Source organism: Neophocaena asiaeorientalis, unplaced genomic scaffold (genome assembly GCF_003031525.2).
Source record: "Neophocaena asiaeorientalis asiaeorientalis breed wild unplaced genomic scaffold, Neophocaena_asiaeorientalis_V1.1 scaffold62, whole genome shotgun sequence".
Lineage (NCBI taxonomy): Eukaryota > Metazoa > Chordata > Mammalia > Artiodactyla > Phocoenidae > Neophocaena > Neophocaena asiaeorientalis.
The window spans coordinates 6,054,845-6,075,287 of record NW_020175191.1 but is presented as its reverse complement, the minus strand read 5'-3'; the positions used below and the strand labels follow the sequence as shown (position 1 = coordinate 6,075,287).

The following is a 20,443-nucleotide window of genomic DNA, read 5'->3' as shown; positions in this document are numbered from 1 at the left end:
TTTTATTGAAGTCGAGTTGACTTACAATGTTTTTGATATATAGCAAAGTGATTCAGTTATATATATTCTCTTTCAGATTCTTTTCCATTATAGGTTATTACAAGATATTGAATATAGTTCCCTGTGCTATACAGTTGGTCCTTGTTGTTTATCTATTTTATATATAATAGTGTGTATCTATTGATCCCAAACACCTAATTTATTCCTCCCCTCCCCAAGTTTGTTTTCTATGTCTGTGAGCCTCTTTCTGTTTTGTAAATAAGTTCATTTGTATCATTTTTTAGACTCCACATATAAATGATATCGTATGATATTTGTCTTTCTCTGTCTGACTTACTTCATTTAATATGATCTAGGTTCATCCATGTTGTTGCAAATGACATTATTTTATTCTTTTTTATGGCTGAGTAATATTCCCGTGTGTGTGTGTGTGTGTGTGTGTGTGTGTGTGTGTGTACATACCATATCTTCTTTATCCTTTCATCTTTCAATAGACATTTAGGTTGCTTCCACATCTTGGCTATTGAAAATAGTGCTGCTATGAACATAGGAGTGCGGGTATCTCTTTGAATTATAGCTGTGTCTGGATACGGTATATGCCCAGGAGTGGGATTGCTGTATCCTATGGTAGCTCTATTTTTCATTTTTTAAGGAACCTCCATACTGTTCTCCATAGTGGTTGTACCAATTTCCATTCCCACCAACAGTGTAGGAGGGTTCTCTTTTCTCCACATCCTCTCCAGCATTTATTATTTGTAGAGTAAGTCCTCATTATTTCAACCCTTTTTTTCCCAAAATATCATAAAACCTCTTAGTCCACTCTTACCTTCATAAATGTAGTACAGTGAACATAACTAAAACTTTCATCATTAGTATTTTACAAGGCTATTGTGATTATTTGCAAAAATTATTAAAAATTACCTGCAGTAACATAATGAACTGCCCAGTGCAGAGCTTGGTACAAAATCAGTGCTCAGTGAACATCAGTTCCCTTACCTCCTCCTCATGGCTTAGGCAGTTACTCTCATTCTAGAATAAAGCATAATAAATATTGTTATATTAGGAGGTATAGATGCATAGAAGAATATTAGGCTAAATTTTTATTGAGCTGTCTTACACACAACTGTCAGATTAATTACTTAAAATACACTTCTGTTACGTCCCTGCTTATAACCTTCAGTGGCTCCCTACTACCTGCAATATAGAACCCAACTTCTTGGCCTGCTTTATGTGCTTCTTCAGCAGTACCAGATTACTTTTCCCAAACCCTTTCTACTTTTTCCCTTTTGCTCACTTATCCTGTGCTCTAGCCAAACAGAATTAGGCCCTATTTCCTCTAGGCAGCCTGCTCTTTTCAATCTCTGTGACTTTTCCCCCACAATACCCTCCAACTAGAGTTCTCTTTTTGATTATTATTAGGTTTGAATGGCACCTCCATGAAGCTTTGTTACATGTGTTCACCAGGAAATGCCTCCCTTACCATTCCATATGGTCATAATTAATCTATGCTTCCTTTATGGCATCAGTTATCATTTCCTACTACTTACTACCATTATTCATATGCCTATATTAAGGCCTCCTTAATACTGTAGCTTTGTAGAGGTCATAAGTATGTTTATGTTAAAAATATTAATCATATACTACATCAGAAAACAAGTCCTAAAACAAATTTTCACAGATCAAAACTACAGAGTATGCTCTCAAACCACAAAGAAATTATGGAAAATATAGATGCAATAGGTAGAACAAATAAAATGAAAAAGTTTAGTTCTTTGAAAAGATTTTTTAAATTGAGAAATTTTTTTACAAAAGGCTGATCACAAAAAGCATGAATAACCATATTAGAAATAAAGCTGTATCAGGAATAAAAATATTAGGAATAAAGAAATGGACTTCCTTTTAATCCTATAAAAATTTAAAAGACAGTGAAAGGATATAATCAACTTTATTCCACTAAGTCTAAAAATGAAATGAGCAAATTACTAGAAGAGTATAACTTACTAACATTCACTCAAGAAGAAATAGAGAACCTGAATAGTCTTGTAACTATTTAAATAAATTAAATCAATAATTTTAAATCTTCCCAAATAATGTCATTGGCTAGGGATATTCAAAGCTCAAAAAAAGAAATAGTTCTAATCTTAACAAAAATTAATTCCAGGAACTATAGAAGGGGTATTCTCTCCCACTCATTTTATGAAACTAACATCAGCCTTATAATAAAACTGTCAAAGATAGTACAATAAAAGAAAATTATAAATCAAAGTTATTCATGAACATATAGGCCAAAATCCTGAATAAAACATAAGCAAACTGATCTAGCAATATACAAAATGATAATAATCAAGTACAAGTTTTTATAACAAGATTGAAGGAAAAAACATACATTGTAAAATCAACATCATTTATCAATTAACACAGTAAGAAAAATATCTCAATAGATGCAGAAAAAGCACTTAAAATTCTACAGCGATTTATAAAGTCAATTTAACAAACTAGCAATAGAAAGAAAATTTCTCTACTTTATAAAGGTTATTTTTAAAATTACTATAATAAACATTATATATCAAGATGAAAAGTTGAAAGATTTCCCTGGATCAGGAGACTATCCACTATAAACACTCATATTTAGGATTACACTGGAGATGCTAGCCAACTCAGTAAGGCAAGAAAAAGATAATATTGTAAAGGTTGAAAAGGAATAAACAAAACTGTTATTATTTGTAAATAGTGTGTATGTAGAAAACCCAAAATAATCCACAAAAGAGAGTCAGGAATAATATGAAAGTTTAATAAAGAAGTGTGATTGTGAAAGAACGTGCATAAGATATCTGGAGTGCTGGGACTTTTATCATTATTCATTATACCAAGCATTTATGTTGTTTGTACTTTTCTGTATTATATTTCATAATTTTAAAAAGCATTAAAAAATGGTCAGTGCCACAAAAGAATAGGTGTTAAGTCAGTATAGACTAAATGGTCATCTTACCATTTCATTTACTTAAATGAGGGTAGAAGAGGAAGTCATCAATGGAGTGGAATTAGGGAAAATCTCCTTGCCTGTTAGCAGAGCAGATAAGTGAGGATGAGGGGGACAAAGGAGGGAGGGAGGTAACATTTATTTAATATTGCCTGCTATATTCCAAGCACTGTGCTATTTTACATATATTAACTAATACTTTATATAAACATCAAGCCTATGAGGAAGTTACTATTAGCCTAATTCTGAAGACAAGGAAACAAAGACTCAGAGTGGTTAAGTAACTTTTTCAACCACATACAAGCAGGAAGTCAGGATTCCAAAGAGGGCTTTCTAACACCAAATCAATGCTTCCTCCACTGTGGCTGTCTTGTGGCTTCCTCAGTTCCAGAAATTCCTTGCGATGCATCTGATAGGTTAGCCATATTCATAGTCTCTTCTTCCTGGCAACACTTAACCTGATTTTGTTGCCTTCGGGTCTTCCTAGGGCTGGTTCCTTACCATTAGGGCTGGTTCCTTACCATTAGGGCTGGTTCCCTATTTCTCTGTTCTAAATACCCTTACCTATTAGCCTAGCTCACAAAAAGTTAAGCCAAATAAGTTAGCCTGAGATGTTATGATATTAGTGAATCCTATGGGAATGTACATGTATAGCAAAGAAGTCATTTTTTCTTTTAAATACTTTATTTATTTATTTGGCTGCACCTGGTCTTAGTTGTGGCATGCAGGATCTTCCTTGCGGCATCCCTGATCTTCCTTGCAGCATGCAGGATCTTTAGTTGGGGCGTGCGAACTCGTAGTTGCAGCATGTGGGATCTAGTTTCCTGACCAGGGATGGAACCTGGGCCCCCTGCACTGGGAGTGCAGATTCTTAGCCACCAGACCACCAAGGAAGTTCCAAAGAAGTCATTTTGAGTTAATGTAGAGCCAGAATAAGCCAGGAGAGATATAAGGCCTGAGGGGGTTTTTTTTGTTTTATTTTGCTTTTTTAATTTTTAAATTTTTTTTTTTTAGAGCAGTTGGTATATAGTTTTTTCTCAGGCAACTTTTGCCACCTGGTGGTCAAACCACATAAATTGGTGTTCTGGATCCTGGTGCAAAGTAAATGTTTATAGCAACTGCCTAAATCATCAAGCTGAAAATGCTGTGATGGACAATGTATCCTAGAGGCTGAGCAATCGTGAGAGCTGAACCCTGTAAGTGTTGGCCTGTAAGGGATTCTACAGGGTGTAGGCTGGTCAACATCAAGAAACTGTTACATTTGGGTGGGGGAGGGCAGCTGAGCCTTGGTTCCTCACTGTGGCTGTTATATGTAAGGGAATTTTTTGTTGTTGTTGCTAATCTTTTTTTGCTTTTTCCCCTAACCCTGAGTCACATTTCTAAAGCATCGACTTTAGATCTCTTTAAACAAAGCAGAAATTGTTCATGTATTTCCTGCACAACCATCTTAGCATCATATATATATATATAAAAGCCTGTTCCTGGACATGAAGGGCTCAGTATTTGTGCTTTTCTCAACCAAACATCCATCTGAGACTGTTTTTGAACTTGACAGGGCCTATTGGATATTTATGAAAAACCTGAGAGTTGATAACTGTGAGGCTATAGGTTTAGATGTGCCCTTTATGCTTGTTGGGTGTTTTTTTTAATAAAGTAACTGCTTTGCAGAGGGATCTTGTTATCTCTAAAGTAAAACAGATTAGGAAAGTTGTTTTTCAAAGGAATGAGAATGCATCCATTTCCAGATGTGTCAAAAACTACTGAATCACACTGTCAAGGGATTATGCGGTTGAAGGGAGAAACCAGGAAGAAAGAAAAAATGACTCTTGCTTTACTATTAAATAGAGAGTTCAGATTAGTCTTAGAATGTTCTTTCCTTTGACAAAATAACTGGTGCACAAATTTTTAGAACATATTTTTTAAACTGGAGACTTTTTTCTGCTGGATACTTAGACACGAGGGAATATCAGATCTCCCGGAAATCTGGCAGCCCACAGAATAGAATAATTTTTACTCCACAGATTTCATATCAATTGCTTCAAGGACACATGGGACATCATGGTCTATTTAGAGTTATAGTTGGCCTGAGTTTTCTCTTGAGTGGCTGTATTTATATAAATACTGAATTGTCTTTATAGTTTTCTTCTAAATCAAAATGGAACATTCATGCTGTCACCCTCACCAGCCCAAGGCGAGATGGAACTAGTAGCAAAAATATAAGTAGCTATGCTCCTAAAAGCAAGGAAAACATTGGCCTATCCTGCTTAGACGTAATTAACTACTCCCTCTAGAAACCCAGATATGGTTCTCTTTGCCACAGAATGAAAACTTAAATCTTATGCTTACCCCCAAATAAGCTTTTGTTGTAGGGTTTCTTCTGCATTTCTGCTCTCTCTATATGACTCTGTATTTATTTCCAGTTTCAGTATATGGTATAGATTTCTCTCATTCAATCAAAAAATATATATATTTACTGAGTTCCTAGCATGTGTTGGTTACTCAGAATACAGTTAGGGAAAATAAGATAAAGTTCTTATTCTCCAGGAATTCACATTTGATATGGAGAGACAGACATAAACAAATATTATTAGGCACTGATAAATACCATGATCAAAAATAAAGCAGGATAAGAAGCAGAAGGCTTTCGAGGAGGTGACATTTGAGCAGCAATATGAATGAAGTAAGGGTTTGAAACAGATGACTATCTAAGGCAAAGCATGCCAGACAGAGAAAAGCAAGTTCAAAAACTTCAAGACACAACAAGCAAGCCAGTGAGTCTGGTGTGGAATGAGCAAGGGAGAGTGGAAGGAGATGTGATTGGTGAGTTAAGCTGGAGCCATTTCATATATGACTTTGTAGGGATTAATTTGCTATTATTCTAAGGGTGATAAAAAGTCCGGCTGGCTGTTATTCAGCAGCATGGCAGGTATGTTACAAGATTCATACCCTTACTCTATTACTTTGGTCAGATTTGGAAAATGCTATGTACTTTATCCATTTCTTTGTTAGAGAGTCACAGTCACAGGAGCATATTACAAACTCTGAGACATTCACATTAAAGATGTCTATCCACGTGAAACATATATCATGGAACTCTTCTGTGTAACATTTGTTAACTTTAGTAATTACTGAAGCATGGTGATTCAGAAATCAACAGCATGATTCTGTTTCCTCTCTGTGCATTTATATGGCTGTTTGCTCGGTACTCAAGAAGGATACCACAATCCCAATTAGCATATAAGTCTACTGTTTGGTCACAGGGAGAACTAATGTGCATGACTCACATTGGTCCATGGTATGGGGCAGTGGAGTCCAGCTCCCGATTCATTTTATTCATTTAACGAACTTTTTGAAACTCTATAAGTCTGCAGATGCCCATTAAATGGGTTTAAAATTAATAAACAATTAATGAATGGAAAAACTCTACAAGATGGTATATAGTATTATTTTTTCTGGTAGGAGCTGCCTTTATCTGGTAGTTATCCTTTCCATACATCCCCTGCCCCTGTCCTAGTTTGTCACCCATAAGATATGACCAAGAAGTTTGAAAAGCCTTTGTGATAGCTGCCAGCATGACAAGACACAATAGTGTGTAGTGAGCAGTTGACATAGTTTAATCAGTAAATATTTGCAGCTTGTAAGGTAAAGGTACATTGTTAGAAGTGAGCCGTACAGTCTGAAGGCAGACTATCTAACATGATTTAGGAATGTATTGTATAGGAAGCTGGGTTCTTTTCAAAGGACTTAGCATAACTTTTCTAGGTAGACACTGATTTAGAATTATTGACACAGACACCTTTTTGGAGGCATGAAACATGCCTTTTAGGAATTACCTTTTCAGCACAGAAACCTAGATCATATGGCAACAAAAATGCACAGCGTTGACTAAAACGAGAACAAAGCCCAAACACAACTGGATGTTGGTGTCTTTGATTTACAGAGCGGACCATGAACAATGAGATCAAAGACAAAGCGGTCACAAATGCTGATCCTCTTGAAAAGGTAGGAAAGTATTATCATAAATGTGTAGATGCGAGTAAGATGATCTGAGAAAACCATGAACTAAAAAAAGGAGAGAGAGAAGCTTAGCAGGAGAATGCTGATGCTGGAGGAGAAGGGATTATTCAGACATCCCCTGACCAGCTCCAACTGGAGAGAAAGGAGTTAATTTCACCAGCCGCTCAAGCAAAACTTCCAGGCTCCATGCTCCTCTCTAGACAGTGTGGCTTGGCAACGTCACGAACACCTGCTGACCATACAGCCATGTAGAACTAATGCTGTCTTGAAGTGAGTTCAGAAAACCTGCCTATAATTGCTAACAGGACTCAGAAGAGTATAACCTAACAATAAAAATATTTAGATTATGTTGCCCATGAAAAAAAAGTCAAAGGCATACTCTTTCTGGCAGCAGTTCTCTTAAAGTGTTGCCATATGGATTTATACATATGCAGATTTCCCCAATTAGATGGAGTGCATGCTGGTTAGTTGATGGAGTCCAAGAGGGCTCCATTTGGACTTAAACAAATTAAGGCTGAAATTGGATTCCTATGATTTTTTTTAGAAACCCAAGAAGATGACTGTGGAAGCAGAGTTACAGGACATAAAGAAAATGCAGCAACGCAATCTAATGGACTGGAGTTTTACTGAACATTTTAAGCCAGAAGTTCTGCTTCAGGTATTAATGGTCTGTGAGTCTCTGGAAGACGGTTAGATGGGCCTGGAGAGGCATGGTGTGATTTAGAACAGTTCACTTCTAGGTCACTCTCAGATCTAGTTCAGATCAATACTCCCATTTACTTCACCTATAAAGTGAGTTTAATCCCAGATTGAGCTTTGCATGCCCAAAATAGTTTAAAATATACTTTCTAAAAGGATGTTTTTTATAAAGTCTTTTAAGGAAAAAAAAATATATATGCATGACTGTTGCACATGTTTTTTTATAAGAAAACATAGTAATAAAAGTAAGACATTGGGAAGTAACCTTATTTTCCCCCATATTGCCTGTCAGTTCTCTTCAGTTTTCACAACATTTCCAAGTATTTTCTGATACATTTAACAGGTCAATGGAAGTTGTGATAGCTAACATTTACTGAGCACTTACCATATGCTGGTCAATGATTAATATGTATTATTAGCTTATTTAATCTCTTCAATAATCCTGTGAAGTAGAAACTATTTAAATAGTAGGAAACTGTACCAACAGTACAGTACCAACAGTAACTTTTGTCCAAGGTCACATGGAAGTTGTGTCCAAGGTCAATCAGAGTTGTGATAGCTAACATTTACTGAGCACTTACCATATGCTAGTCAATGATTAATATGTATTATTAGCTTATTTAATCTCTTCAATAATCCTGTGAAGTAGAAACTATTTAAATAGTAGGAAACTGTACCAACAGTACAGTACCAACAGTAACTTTTGTCCAAGGTCACATGGCTGATGAGTGAGAGAAGCAAGATACGAGCCCAAGAAATCCAGCCCCAGAACTTGTGCCCTTAACCACTATGCAAAATAATGAGTAACGCTAAAATGAACTTTTTGTTGCTTTTACGTTTTATGCAAAAAGCTGTACTCTTTTGTTTTATCTTTTTAATTACAATTTTACTTTTATCAAAGTTTTACATCTTAAATAGTGCTGCAGTGAACATTGTGGTACATGACTCTTTTCAAATTATGGTTTTCTCAGGGTATATGCCCAGTAGCGGGGTTGCTGGATTGTATGGTAGTTCTATTTTTACTTTTTTAAGGAACCTCCATACTGTTCTCCATAATCATCCACATATTTTTAAAGCCAAAAAATTGTATAAAGAGTCTTACAAAAAATAACAGCTCGCACCCACTCCCATGCCAAAATTCCTAGAGGTAAAAATCTTCCAGGTATTTACCTGTTTCTTTTGTTACTTAATTGTCTCTAAGTAACAAGTGTATTTAGTCTTAGTTTTAGTTTGGGGCATCATCATCAATTAACTCCTTCTTGAGAAGACAGCTTGCCCACCCCCCATATAACACACAGTCAGACACATACACACGCACACACAAACACACACATGTGCGCATACATTCATTCATACACTCACAGCAGCATTTCTCCTTGCCATTCTCCAACACTGTTAACTATATCATAATTTTTGGTTAGATTTCAAGATTTACCTTATTTCAATTATATAAAAACTATTCACAACTGAACTGTATAGTATTCTATGATTACATTTCCTTTTCATTTGTTTAGTTTGTTATTCATTTATCATTACTACCCCCCAAATTCTCTACCAAAGAGTAAATCTCCTTTCAGTCCATTCAAACCTAACAGGTATTCTACCAATTTTGTTGTCTAAGCAATGCCTTTCCTGTGTGCTCTCAACCTCTGCTTGCCCTCTACTTGTCTTCTGGGTTCACAGGGTCACACATGAATAGGAATTTTGCCCAAGGAGGGACCAGAAACTGAGTCTCACCCATAACTGATTTTGAAGATATTTAGGTAAAATTTGGGCCTTAGAGTTGATGCTGAAAAGGGTTTAAACTTTGAGGGATATTGGGATTGGGTGAATATATTTTACATATCGGGAGGATATGAATTTGAGAGGCCACAGTGTGGATTGTTATGTGTTGAACAGTGTCCCCGAAAAGAATTTTTAGAATCCTTACACCAGGACCTAAAAGTGTTACCTTATTTGGAATTAGGGTGTCTAAAAGATGTAATCAAGTTAGGATGAGGGCATTATGGTGAGCTCTAATCAAATATGACTGACGTCCTTGTAAGAAGAAGAAAATACCCAGTAAAGACAAGGACACACAGGGAGAATATTTTGTGACCAGAGAGGCAGAGGTTAGAATGACGCAGGTGCAAGCCAACATACACCAAGGATTGATGGCCACTGCCAGAAGCTACAAAGCAGCAAAGAAAATTCTACCAATTTTCAGAGAAAGCCTGCCGCACAGCTGTGGTCCTGCGATCTCCCTTCACTATCATGGCCACATCCTTTGCCTCTATTTCCAGTTAGATACTGTGTCCTCTGAATCCCATGTTGTCCTCTCTCTTGGGTTACTCTTTTTGTAGGGGACCGTCTCTTCAAGTTGCTTCCATAAATTTTTGAGGCATTGGATGTTTGAAAGTATCTTAATTCTATCCTTACATTTGACTGCCAGTTTGGCTTTACATAAAATGCTAAGTTAAAGGGTACTTTCCTGGGCTTCCCTGGTGGCGCAGTGGTTGAGAGTCCGCCTGCTGATGCTGGGGACATGGGTTCGCGCCCTGGTCCGAGAAGATCCCACATGCCTTGGAGAGGCTAGGCCCGAGAACCATGGCCGCTGAGCCTACGCATCCAGAGCCTGTGCTCCGCAACGGGAGAGGCCACAACAGTAAGAGGCCCGCATACCGCAAAAAAAAAATAAAATAAAATAAAAAGTATTTCCCTTTGACATTTTGAAGGCATTCTTCAATAGTCTTTTAGCTTTCCAGATTGTCCTTGAGAAAAAAGAATGAAATTCTGATTCCTGATCACTTTAGTCTGTTTTTTTTTTTCTTCTCTCTGTAAGGTTTTTAAGATTTTCTCTTTGTTCCAGTGTTCTAGATTTCCTGTTGATGTGCCTTGGTATGTGGTTCTATTTCTCATATTGTACTGGGGAGCCCAGTATAATCCAGAGACTCCTGTCTTTATATTCTGGGAAATGTTATACAATCATCACTCTAAATCATCTCCCCTCTGTTTTCTTTAGTCTTCCTTCCTGAAACTCCTATTATTCTGGTGTTGGACTTCCTGGACTGAACTTCCAGTTTATTTACCTTTTCCCTCCTAGTTTACAACACCTTTTCTTCTTATTCTGGAAATATGGCTCTGCTTTCATTCAATTTTTCTATTGGGTCTTCTGTGTCTGTTGTTATAATGTTAATTTCTTTAAGTTCTATTTATAATTAAAAATTACCTTTATAGAGCACACTGTTCACATTCCCTGGTACCATATCTTCTCTTATCTCTATGAGGATATTAAAGTCCTTTGAAGTCATAGTGTCTTCTCCCTGCATTGTCTCTTTTCCTCAAATTTTTTTTTAACTTTTTGTTTTTTGAGGGAGAGGAGGGGAGATCTTCATTTTTCATATTGGAGAATAATATCTAGTGGTATTTGCCTCTCATATTAGTGAGACACTAAAAATATGATAGGAAGTGCTACCTGAGGTCAGGGTAGAGGGAAGTTGTCAACAACTGGACTTCGTTGTTGGGCAATTTGGCTGGGGGGTTTTCTTGGGAGACCCATCAGTGTTAAAGTATTAGTTCTGTACTCTTGGGCCATTTAGAGTCTCCAGGAAAAAAAGAAAAATCTAATCTCCTGTCTTCAAGATATAACTTACCAGTCAGGGTTTTAGGAGCTGAGTGATAGAGGGAAAGAGTTTAAGGTGTCTTCCCACTCAGCCTCCAGATCTGCGTTGTCCAATGTGGTAATCACTAGTCACATGTAGCTTCTGAGTACTTGAAATGTTGTGAGTTAAAGTGAGATGGGCTGTAAGTAGGCTATACACTACATAAGTATAGCTATATAAATGCTGTGCACACCAGATTTTCAACGATTTAGTTGAAAAAGAAGGTGATACATTTCATTAGCAATTTTTACATGGATTACATATTGAAATGATAATATATTTTTGACATATTAGGTTAAATAAAATATACAGTTATAATTTTACCTCTTTAAAAATATGACTACTATAAAATATGGCTACTATAAAATTTTATATTACACACATGGCTCACATTTGTGGCTTACCTTATATTTCTCTTGGACCATGCCAATTTAGACTTTTACAGAATTCTCTTTTTTCTGTGGTATAGGTCTCCTTCAGTGGTGCCTAGGGTCCCTCTTCTTAGAATCCACAGGGTCACCTTCTGTTGGTAATAATCCTCTCTTCTGCTGAGGTGGGAGATGGACAGTCCCCCAGCTGCTCAGGACTGTTGAGGCTTCTTAAAAGACTTCCTATTTTCAATGCCACCTTCACTCCACTTTCAGAGGTACCTCACTCTGCCATTTCTTGAGCCTTTCTGTATTTCTGCACACAGATAAAGTTCCGTCTGGTCTCTCTTAAAACTACTCTTAGGATTTGGCTTTCCATGTTCTGCTAAATCTGTTACCACTTATCCTTCTGCTTTCTACCTTCTAAAATGCTGTTGCTTTTGTCTCCTCTTCTGTGGCCTTCAACTTTGTGATATTAAAACTCAAAATTTTGACAGTTTCTTTACTGAGGGGTTAGTGAGTACATGTGTTTAATCTTCCATTTTTAACTGGAAGTTCACTTCAGACTATTTCGATTTAGCTCTGTCCTTCCCACTCCATGAAGCTTCACTTTTCAAGGTCACACATAATTGTCCTGCCAAACCTAAATGAACACTTATCTCTGTTCATCTTCCTTGACCTTTTCATCAACAAAGCTGATCAATTCCCTGTGATACACTCTTCGCTCTTGGTTTCCAAGACACCATACTGGATTCCTCCTCAGTGCTCCATTTGGAATTTTGTCTAATACTTCTCCTCCACCTAATATCTAAATATTGAAGTGCCTCAAGTCTCAGTCCTGAATTGTCTTCTTTCCTCTGTAAACATTCTTTTAATGATTTCATCTATTATATATGTCTAACCCTAATGACTCATAGAATTTTATCTTCCAAATTATCTCTATCTTGAGCTCCACATTACTGTCCCTACCTCTAAATTCCACTTGAATTTCTGATAGGCCTCTTAAATATTTAGTGTCCCACATGAAGCAGATAATTTTCCCACCTAAGCATGTTTCTCCCCTCATCCATCTCAGAAAATGTCACCATCAAGCCAAAAGGCTAAGAGTCATTCCTTACTTCAGCTTTTCCTTTGTCCTGCATGTCTGATCCATCAAGTTTTGAGGGTATAACCTCAAAATATATCTTCAAGCTCTTCACCATCTCCACTGCTCCTACTTTAATTCAAGTACCATCCTCTCCATCTACTGTAATATCCTCCTAGTCATCAGCCTGCTCCACTCTTGGTCCATGCCAATCCCTTCTGTCTGTATCAGATGTTCCATCAATTTCATCTTCTTAGACACACATCTCTGAACTCCAGAATTCTCTAGAAAAATCTTAATCAGATTTTGGAGAAAAATCTTACCTATCTTGTTCATTTTGTTTTTCTAGAACCTACATGGTGCCTGGCACATAGTAGGTCTTCATTTTTAATGAGAAAAGTAGTTAATGAGAACAACAATATTAATGCAGAAAAATAGGTAAAAGCCAAGTTTTTAAAATTTATTTCATTGGAGTATAGTTGATTTACAGTGCTGTGGCCAAGTTTTTAAAAAGGACAGGAAATACATTGTATGAAAGCTTATCAAATATTAAGAACAACTACAGCTCTGAGAAACTTAGTGCTATTTGCAAACCAAATGCAGTAATTTATAAAAAAAAAGAAAACATAATGTACAATTTGAATTTTCACAGGAATGTAAGGTTGAACACTAGAATATCTATTAATAAAATTTAGCACTTTAACAGATTGAAGAATAAAAAAGAACACCTAAATTGATGCAGAAAAATCATTTGATATGATTTAATAGTCACTAATGATTAAGAACTCAGAGCAAACTAGTAACAGGAGGAACTTTTCTAACCTAATGAGTATTAGGTTACATAAACCCTACAGCAAAAAAACAAAAACAAAAACATACTTAATAGATGTTTACCCCAGCAGTCAAAGTAAATGTGAAAACACAAAGATTGTGGAGCTCTCTAATACAAGGAAGAATACAGGTTCATCAGAAATAAAAATATTTGTTTTTTGGACTTAAAATATGAAAGGAATTTGCCAAAAAAAGTAAAGTAATGGATAGCACCCCACATAGCAAAATTTTTTAAATGCAAAAATATTTACCACATGTGTGTTTCTTGTATTGGCTCTCAGGGAACAGATGTAAAAATTGAAATGCCACTTCATAAAGACACTCATAGAGGGGACTAGATTGGGGAAGTACATATATTATTTTAGTTATGCTACCAGTGTAAAATTGAAAGCAAAAGTAAAACAGTCCTTTCCTGACATAATGTGCAATTCCATGCCTTCAGATCATCTGAAAGGTAGAGAACAGAAAGCTGCCGCCACCGAATTGATATAGACAAGAAAAACAAAAACCCACAGCTGTCTAATTGCTTTCCCTATGCATATATTTCTTTATGTTGATTGGCATAAGGAAAAGGCAACAGGACAGCGAGCTGCCTACTCTGCCCCTCTGTTTGTGGCTGCAATTGCAATGCTGAAGATAGAATGTTTTGGAAAGGGCCAGGGATAGAAGTCATGTAGAAACAATATCAGGAGGACCGCTCACAGCATGTCTCTGTACTACAGCGTGGTGTAGTGGAGAGCACTGTGTGGAGTGTGAAATGTGACATGTAGAGTCGAAAGACTGGTATTAGCCCTGGCACCAGAACTTAGGGACTCCATATTCTTGGACGAGTATCTTATCCCCTCTTGGCCACAACTGATGCTGAAAAATGCAGCTTTTAATATTTTGAAATGGAAAAAATAATCATACCTATTTATCTGGGGCTTTTATGATGACAAAATGAGATGATCTATATGAAGGCATGGAAAACGTTAAATAAAAAACTCCTAGACTTAATTATTATCTCCCAGCGTTAATGAAGAACACTTGAGCAAATGCCTCTATGCCTGGAGCCTAGGATTTGTTTTTCTTTAAAAGTTGCTAAAATGCTCCTGAAAACGTCTGCCATCTATGCTCTCACCTTGACTAACATCATGGAGATAAGTGGAGAAAAATAAGAGGGCAGAGAAATGCCCTAGCAGGAGACCCTTCTCTTGGGATAAAAAGACACAACAATGGATTTGTTTTGATTTTCAGGTTCTTCAAGAAGCCAATCAGCAATACAAGTGTATTGATTCTTATTACCACACCCAAGATAACTCTTTACTGTTGGTCTTTCATAATCCAATGAATTTGCAACGTCTGCACTGTGAACATTGGAACATTGCTCTTCACTCTAATGTTGGATTCAGGTAACCAACTTAGATAGTTTGGTTAGTTAGTTGTCTTAGCTTAGTTTGCTAGTTACCTAGTTTTTAGTTCTTATAGCCTAAGCTGGGTGGTTAAACTTGATAAAAACATTTGTGTGATACTATAGATTCAATTCAGCTCACCAAGTTGAATGTGTGTGCCAGGCACTGTGATAGGCATTGAAACTATCTCCCCAAGGAAGACAGATGTCATTCCCTATCCCATTGAATCTAGTGAGGATATTACTAAATTACATTTGATTCATTTAGACTCCAATGAAACAGCCTCTGAAAGATTTAAAGTAGGAACTACAAAACATGACATTCTGCATGCTGGTTTGTGGTAACTCCACTTGATCTAGGGAAGACTCAAAAGTAGGGCAGCTGAGTGGCACATGCAGTCAGGTTCCCAGCAAACTGAGGCCTCTAGGAATCAGCGATTTTTTTCCTTCCCAGATCCTTATTCCATTGCTAACTTAAAATTTTGCTTTCTCTCCTTATTAATAATGAGGACTTTTCATTATTTTTCAATACTGGTTAATGTATATTCAGTATTTATTATTTGTATAGAATTGTTTTAGTCCTAAGGGATACAGAAAGATAGGACGAACATGGTCCTATAGAATAATTGGGGAAATAGGTTGTGTGCATACATATATGCATACATGGGAACACACATTTTAAAGTCATGAGATGATTTTTCAAAATTAAGGCACACAACAGATGTACCAAGCTAATATCTTAAACTGTGCTTTTCTTTGTTTTGTTCCTCATTCCAGTAATTATATTTTTCATTTCTCTGCTGACTAGGACTTCCAATACAATTTTGTGAACATCCTTGTCTTGCTCTAGGTTTTGAATATTCATCTATTAAGTATGTTTTTGCTTTTGTTTTTCTACTGTAGGGTTTATGTAAATACTCCTTATTAGGTTAGAAAAGTTCTTCCTGTTACTAGTTTGATCTGAGTTCTTAATCATAAGTAACTATTAAATCATATCAAATGATTTTTCTACATCAATTTAGGTGTTCTTTTTTATTCGTTAAAGTGCTAAATTTTATTAATCGATATCCTAGTGTTCAACCTTATTCCTGTGAAAATCCAATTTGTCCATTATGTTATCTTTTTTTATAAATTACTGCATTAGGTTTGCTAATAGATTATTTACAATATTTGGACCTGTATTCGTGGGTAAGACTCAGCTATAATTTCCCTTTCTTTAAACGTTCTTGTCTGGCTTTCGTATTGGGATTTTATTAGCCTCGTAAATTAATGGGTGGATGTTCTCCTTTTTCATTTCTATTTTTTGATTTTCTGATTGAGTTTGTGCAAGACTAAGATATATGTTCCTTTGGCATGTGGTAAAACTTCTAAATAAGAATATCTGGACTTGGGATGATGTTTAATTACTGATACAACTTCTGTCATGGTTATTAGACTCTTTGGGATTTCTATTTATTTATTTACTTATTTATTTATTTATTTTAACATCTTTATTGGAGTATAATTGCTTTACAATGATGTGTTAGTTTCTGCTTTATAACAAAGTGAATCAGCTATACACATACATATATCCCCATATCTCCTCCCTTTGGCGTCTCCCTTCCACACTCCCTACCCCACCCCTCTAGGTGGTCACAAAGCACCGAGCTGATCTCCCTGTGCTATGCAGCTGCTTCCCACTAGCTATCTATTTTGCATTTGGTAGTGTATATATGTCAATGCCACTCTCTCACTTCGTCTCAGCTTACCCTTCCCCCTCCCTGTGTCCTCAAGTCCATTATCTACATTTGAGTTTTTGTTCCTGTCCTGCCTCTACGTTCTTCAGAACCTCTTTATTTTTTTAGATTCCATATGTGTTAGCATACGGTATTTGTTTTTCTCTTTCTGACTTACTTCACTCTGTATGACTGACTCTAGGTCCATCCACCTCACTACAAATAACTCAATTTTGTTTCTTTTTTATGGCTAAGTAATATTCCATTGTGTATATGTGCCATATCTTCTTTATCCATTCAGCTCTCGATGAACACTTAGCTTGCTTCCATGTCCTGGCTATTGTAAATAGTGCTGCAATGAACATTATGGTACATTTCTCTTTTCAATTATGGTTTTCTCAGGGTGTATGCCCAGTAGTGGGATTGCTGGGTTGTATGGTAGTTCTATTTTTAGTTTTTTAAAGAACCTCCATACTGTTCTCCATAGTGGCTGTACCAATTTACATTCTCACCAACAATGCAAGAGGATTCCCTTTTCTCCACACCCTCTCTAGCATTTACTGCTTGTAGATTTTTTGATGATGGCCATTCTGACTGGTGTAAGGTGATACCTCATTATAGTTCTGATTTTCATTTCTCTGATGATTAGTGATGTTGAGCATCCTTTCATGTACTTGTTGGCAATCTGTATCTCTTCTATGAAGAAATGTCTATTTAGGTCTTCTGCCCATTTTTGGATTGGGTTGTTTGTTTTTTTCATATTGAGCTGCATGAGATACTTGTAAATTTTGGAGATTAATCCTTTTGTCAGTTGCTTCATTTGCACATATTTTCTCCCATTCTGAGGGTTGTCTTTTCATCTTGTTTCTGCTTTCCTTTGCTGTGCAAAAGCTTTTAAGTTTCATAGGTCCCATTTGTTTATTTTTGTTTTTAGTTCCATTTCTCTAGGAGGTGGGTCAAAAAGGATCTTGCTGTGATTTATGTCATAGAGTGTTCTGCCTATGTTTCCCTCTAAGAGTTTGATAGTGTCTGGCCTTACATTTAGGTCTTTAATCCATTTTGAGTTGGCTTTTGTGTATGGTGTTAGCGAGTGTTCTAATTTCATTCTTTTACATGTAGCTGTCCAGTTTTCCCAGCACCACTTATTGAATAGGCTGTCTTTTCTTCATTGTATATTCTTGCCTCCTTTATCAAACATAAGGTGACTGTATGTGCATGGGTTTCGCTCTGGGCTTTCTAGCCTGTTCCATTGATCTATATTTGTTTTTGTGCCAGTACCATACTGTCTTGATTACTGCAGCTTTGTAGTACAGCCTGAAGTCTGGGAGCCTGATTCCTCCAGCTCCATTTTACTTTCTCAATATTGCTTTGGCTCTTCGGGGTCTTTTGTGTCTCCAAGCAAATTGTGATATTTTTTCTTCTAGTTCTGTGAAAAATGCCATTGATAGTTTGATAGGGATTGCATTGACTCTGTAGATTGCTTTGGGTAGTATAGTCATTTTCACAATGTTGATTCTTCCAATCCAAGAACATGGTATATCTCTCCATCTGTTTGTATCATCTTTACTTTCTTTCATCAGTGTCTTATAGTTTTCTGCTATAGGTATTTTGTCTCCTTAGGTAGGTTTATTCCTAGGTATTTTGTTCTTTTTATTGCAGTGGTACATGGGAGCATTTGCTTAATTTCTCTTTCAGATTTTTCATCATTAGTGTATACGAATGCAAGAGATTTCTGTGCATTAGTTTTGTACCCCGCTACTTTACCATATTCATTGCTTAGCTCTAGTAGTTTTCTGGTAGCATCTTTAGGATGCTGTATGTGTAGTATCATGTCCTCTGCAAACAGTGACAGCTTTACTTCTTTTCCAATTTGGATTCCTTTTATTTCATTTTCTTCTCTGATTCCTGTGGCTAAAACTTCCAAACTATGAATAATAGTGGTGAGAGTGAGCAACCTTGTTCCTAATCTTAGTGGAAATGGTTTCAGTTTTTTACCATTGAGAACAATGTTGGCTGTGGGTTTGTCATATATGGCCTTTATTATGTTGATGTAAGTTCCCTCTATGACTACTTTCTGGAGAGTTTTTTTTTAATCATAAATGGGTGTTGAATTTTGTCGAAAGCTTTTTCTGCATCTATTGAGATTATTATATGGTTTTCATCTTTCAATTTGTTAATATGGTGTATCACGTTGATTGATTTGCATATATTAAAGAATCCTTGCATTCCTGGGATAAAACCCACTTGATCATGGTGTATGATCCTTTTAATGTGCTGCTGGATTCTGTTTGCTAGTATTTTGTTGAGGATTTTTGCATCTATGTTCAACAGTGATATTGGCCTGTAGTTTTCTTTTTTTGTAACATCTTTGTCTGGTTTTGGTATCAGGGTGATGGTGGTCTTGTAGAATGAGTTTGGGAGTGTTCCTCCTTCTGCTATATTTTGGAAGAGTTTGAGAAGGATAGGTGTTAGCTCTTCTCTAAATATTTGATAGAATTCGCCTGCGAAGCCATCTGGTCCTGAGCTTTTGTTTGTTAGAAGATTTTTAATCACAGTTTCAATTTCAGTGCTTCTGATCCATCTGTTTATATTTTCTATTTCTTCCTGGTTCAGTCTCAGAAGGCTGTGCTTTTCTAAGAATTGGTCCATTTCTTCCAGGTTGTCCATTTTATTGCCATATAGGTGCTTGTAGTAATCTCTCATGATCCTTTGTATTTCTGCAGTGTCAGCTGTTACTTCTCCTTTTTCATTTCTAATTCTGTTGATTCTTCATCTTTTTCTTGATGAGTCTGGCTAATGGTTTATCAATTTTGTTTATCTTCTCAAAGAACGAGCTTTTAGTTTTATTGATCTTTGTTACTGTTTTCTTCATCTCTTTTTCATTTATTTCTGATCTGATAGTTATGATTTCTTTCCTTCTGCTAAGTTTAGGGTTTTTTTGTTCTTCTCTCTCTAATTACTTTAGGTGTAAGTTTAGGTTGTTTATTTGAGGTGTTTCTTGTTTCTTGAGGTAGGATTGTATTGCTATAAACTTCCCTTTTAGAACTGCTTTTGCTGCACCCCATAGGTTTTGGGTCATCATGTTTTCATTGTCCTTTGTTCCTAGGTATTTTTTTATTTCATCTTCGATTTCTTCAGTGATCTCCTGCTTATTTTGTTTAGCCTCCATGTGTTTGTATTTTTTACATTTTTTTTTCCTGTAATTGATATCTAGTCTCACAGCGTTGTGGTCGGAAAAGATACGTGATATGATTTCAGTTTTCATAAATTTACCAAGGCTTGATTTATGACCCAAGATATGATCTATCCTGGAGAATGGTCCATGAGCTCTTGAGAAGAAAGTGTGTTTTGTTGGTTTTGGATGTAATGTCCTATAAATATCAATTAAGTCCATCTTGTTTAAGGTGTCATTTAAAGCTTGTGTTTCCTTATTTATTTTCATTTTGGTTGATCTGTCCATTGGTGAAAGTGGGGTGTTAAAGTCCCCTACTATGATTGTGCTACTGTCAAATTCCTCTTTTATGGGTGTTAGCATTTGCCTTATGTATTGAGGTGCTCCTATGTTGGGTGCATAAATATTTACAATTGTTATATCTTCTTCTTGGATTGATCCCTTGATCATTATGTAGTGTCCTTCTTTGTCTCTTGTAATAGTCCTTATGTTAAAGTGTATTTTTTCTTATATGAGAATTGCTAGTCCACCTTTCTTTTGATTTCA

The 20,443-nt window shown here is 36.2% G+C and overlaps 1 protein-coding gene across 1 annotated transcript in view; it reads left to right on the top strand.

Moving 5' to 3' along the window:
* The window catches only part of SPAG17 (sperm associated antigen 17), a 221,319-nt gene that overhangs the window by 90,678 nt on the left and 110,198 nt on the right, over positions 1-20,443 (top strand). The window contains 3 exon segments of the mRNA XM_024764900.1: positions 6,921-6,982; positions 7,542-7,655; positions 14,857-15,011. Of these exon segments, the coding sequence (XP_024620668.1) occupies positions 6,921-6,982; positions 7,542-7,655; positions 14,857-15,011 (331 nt within the window).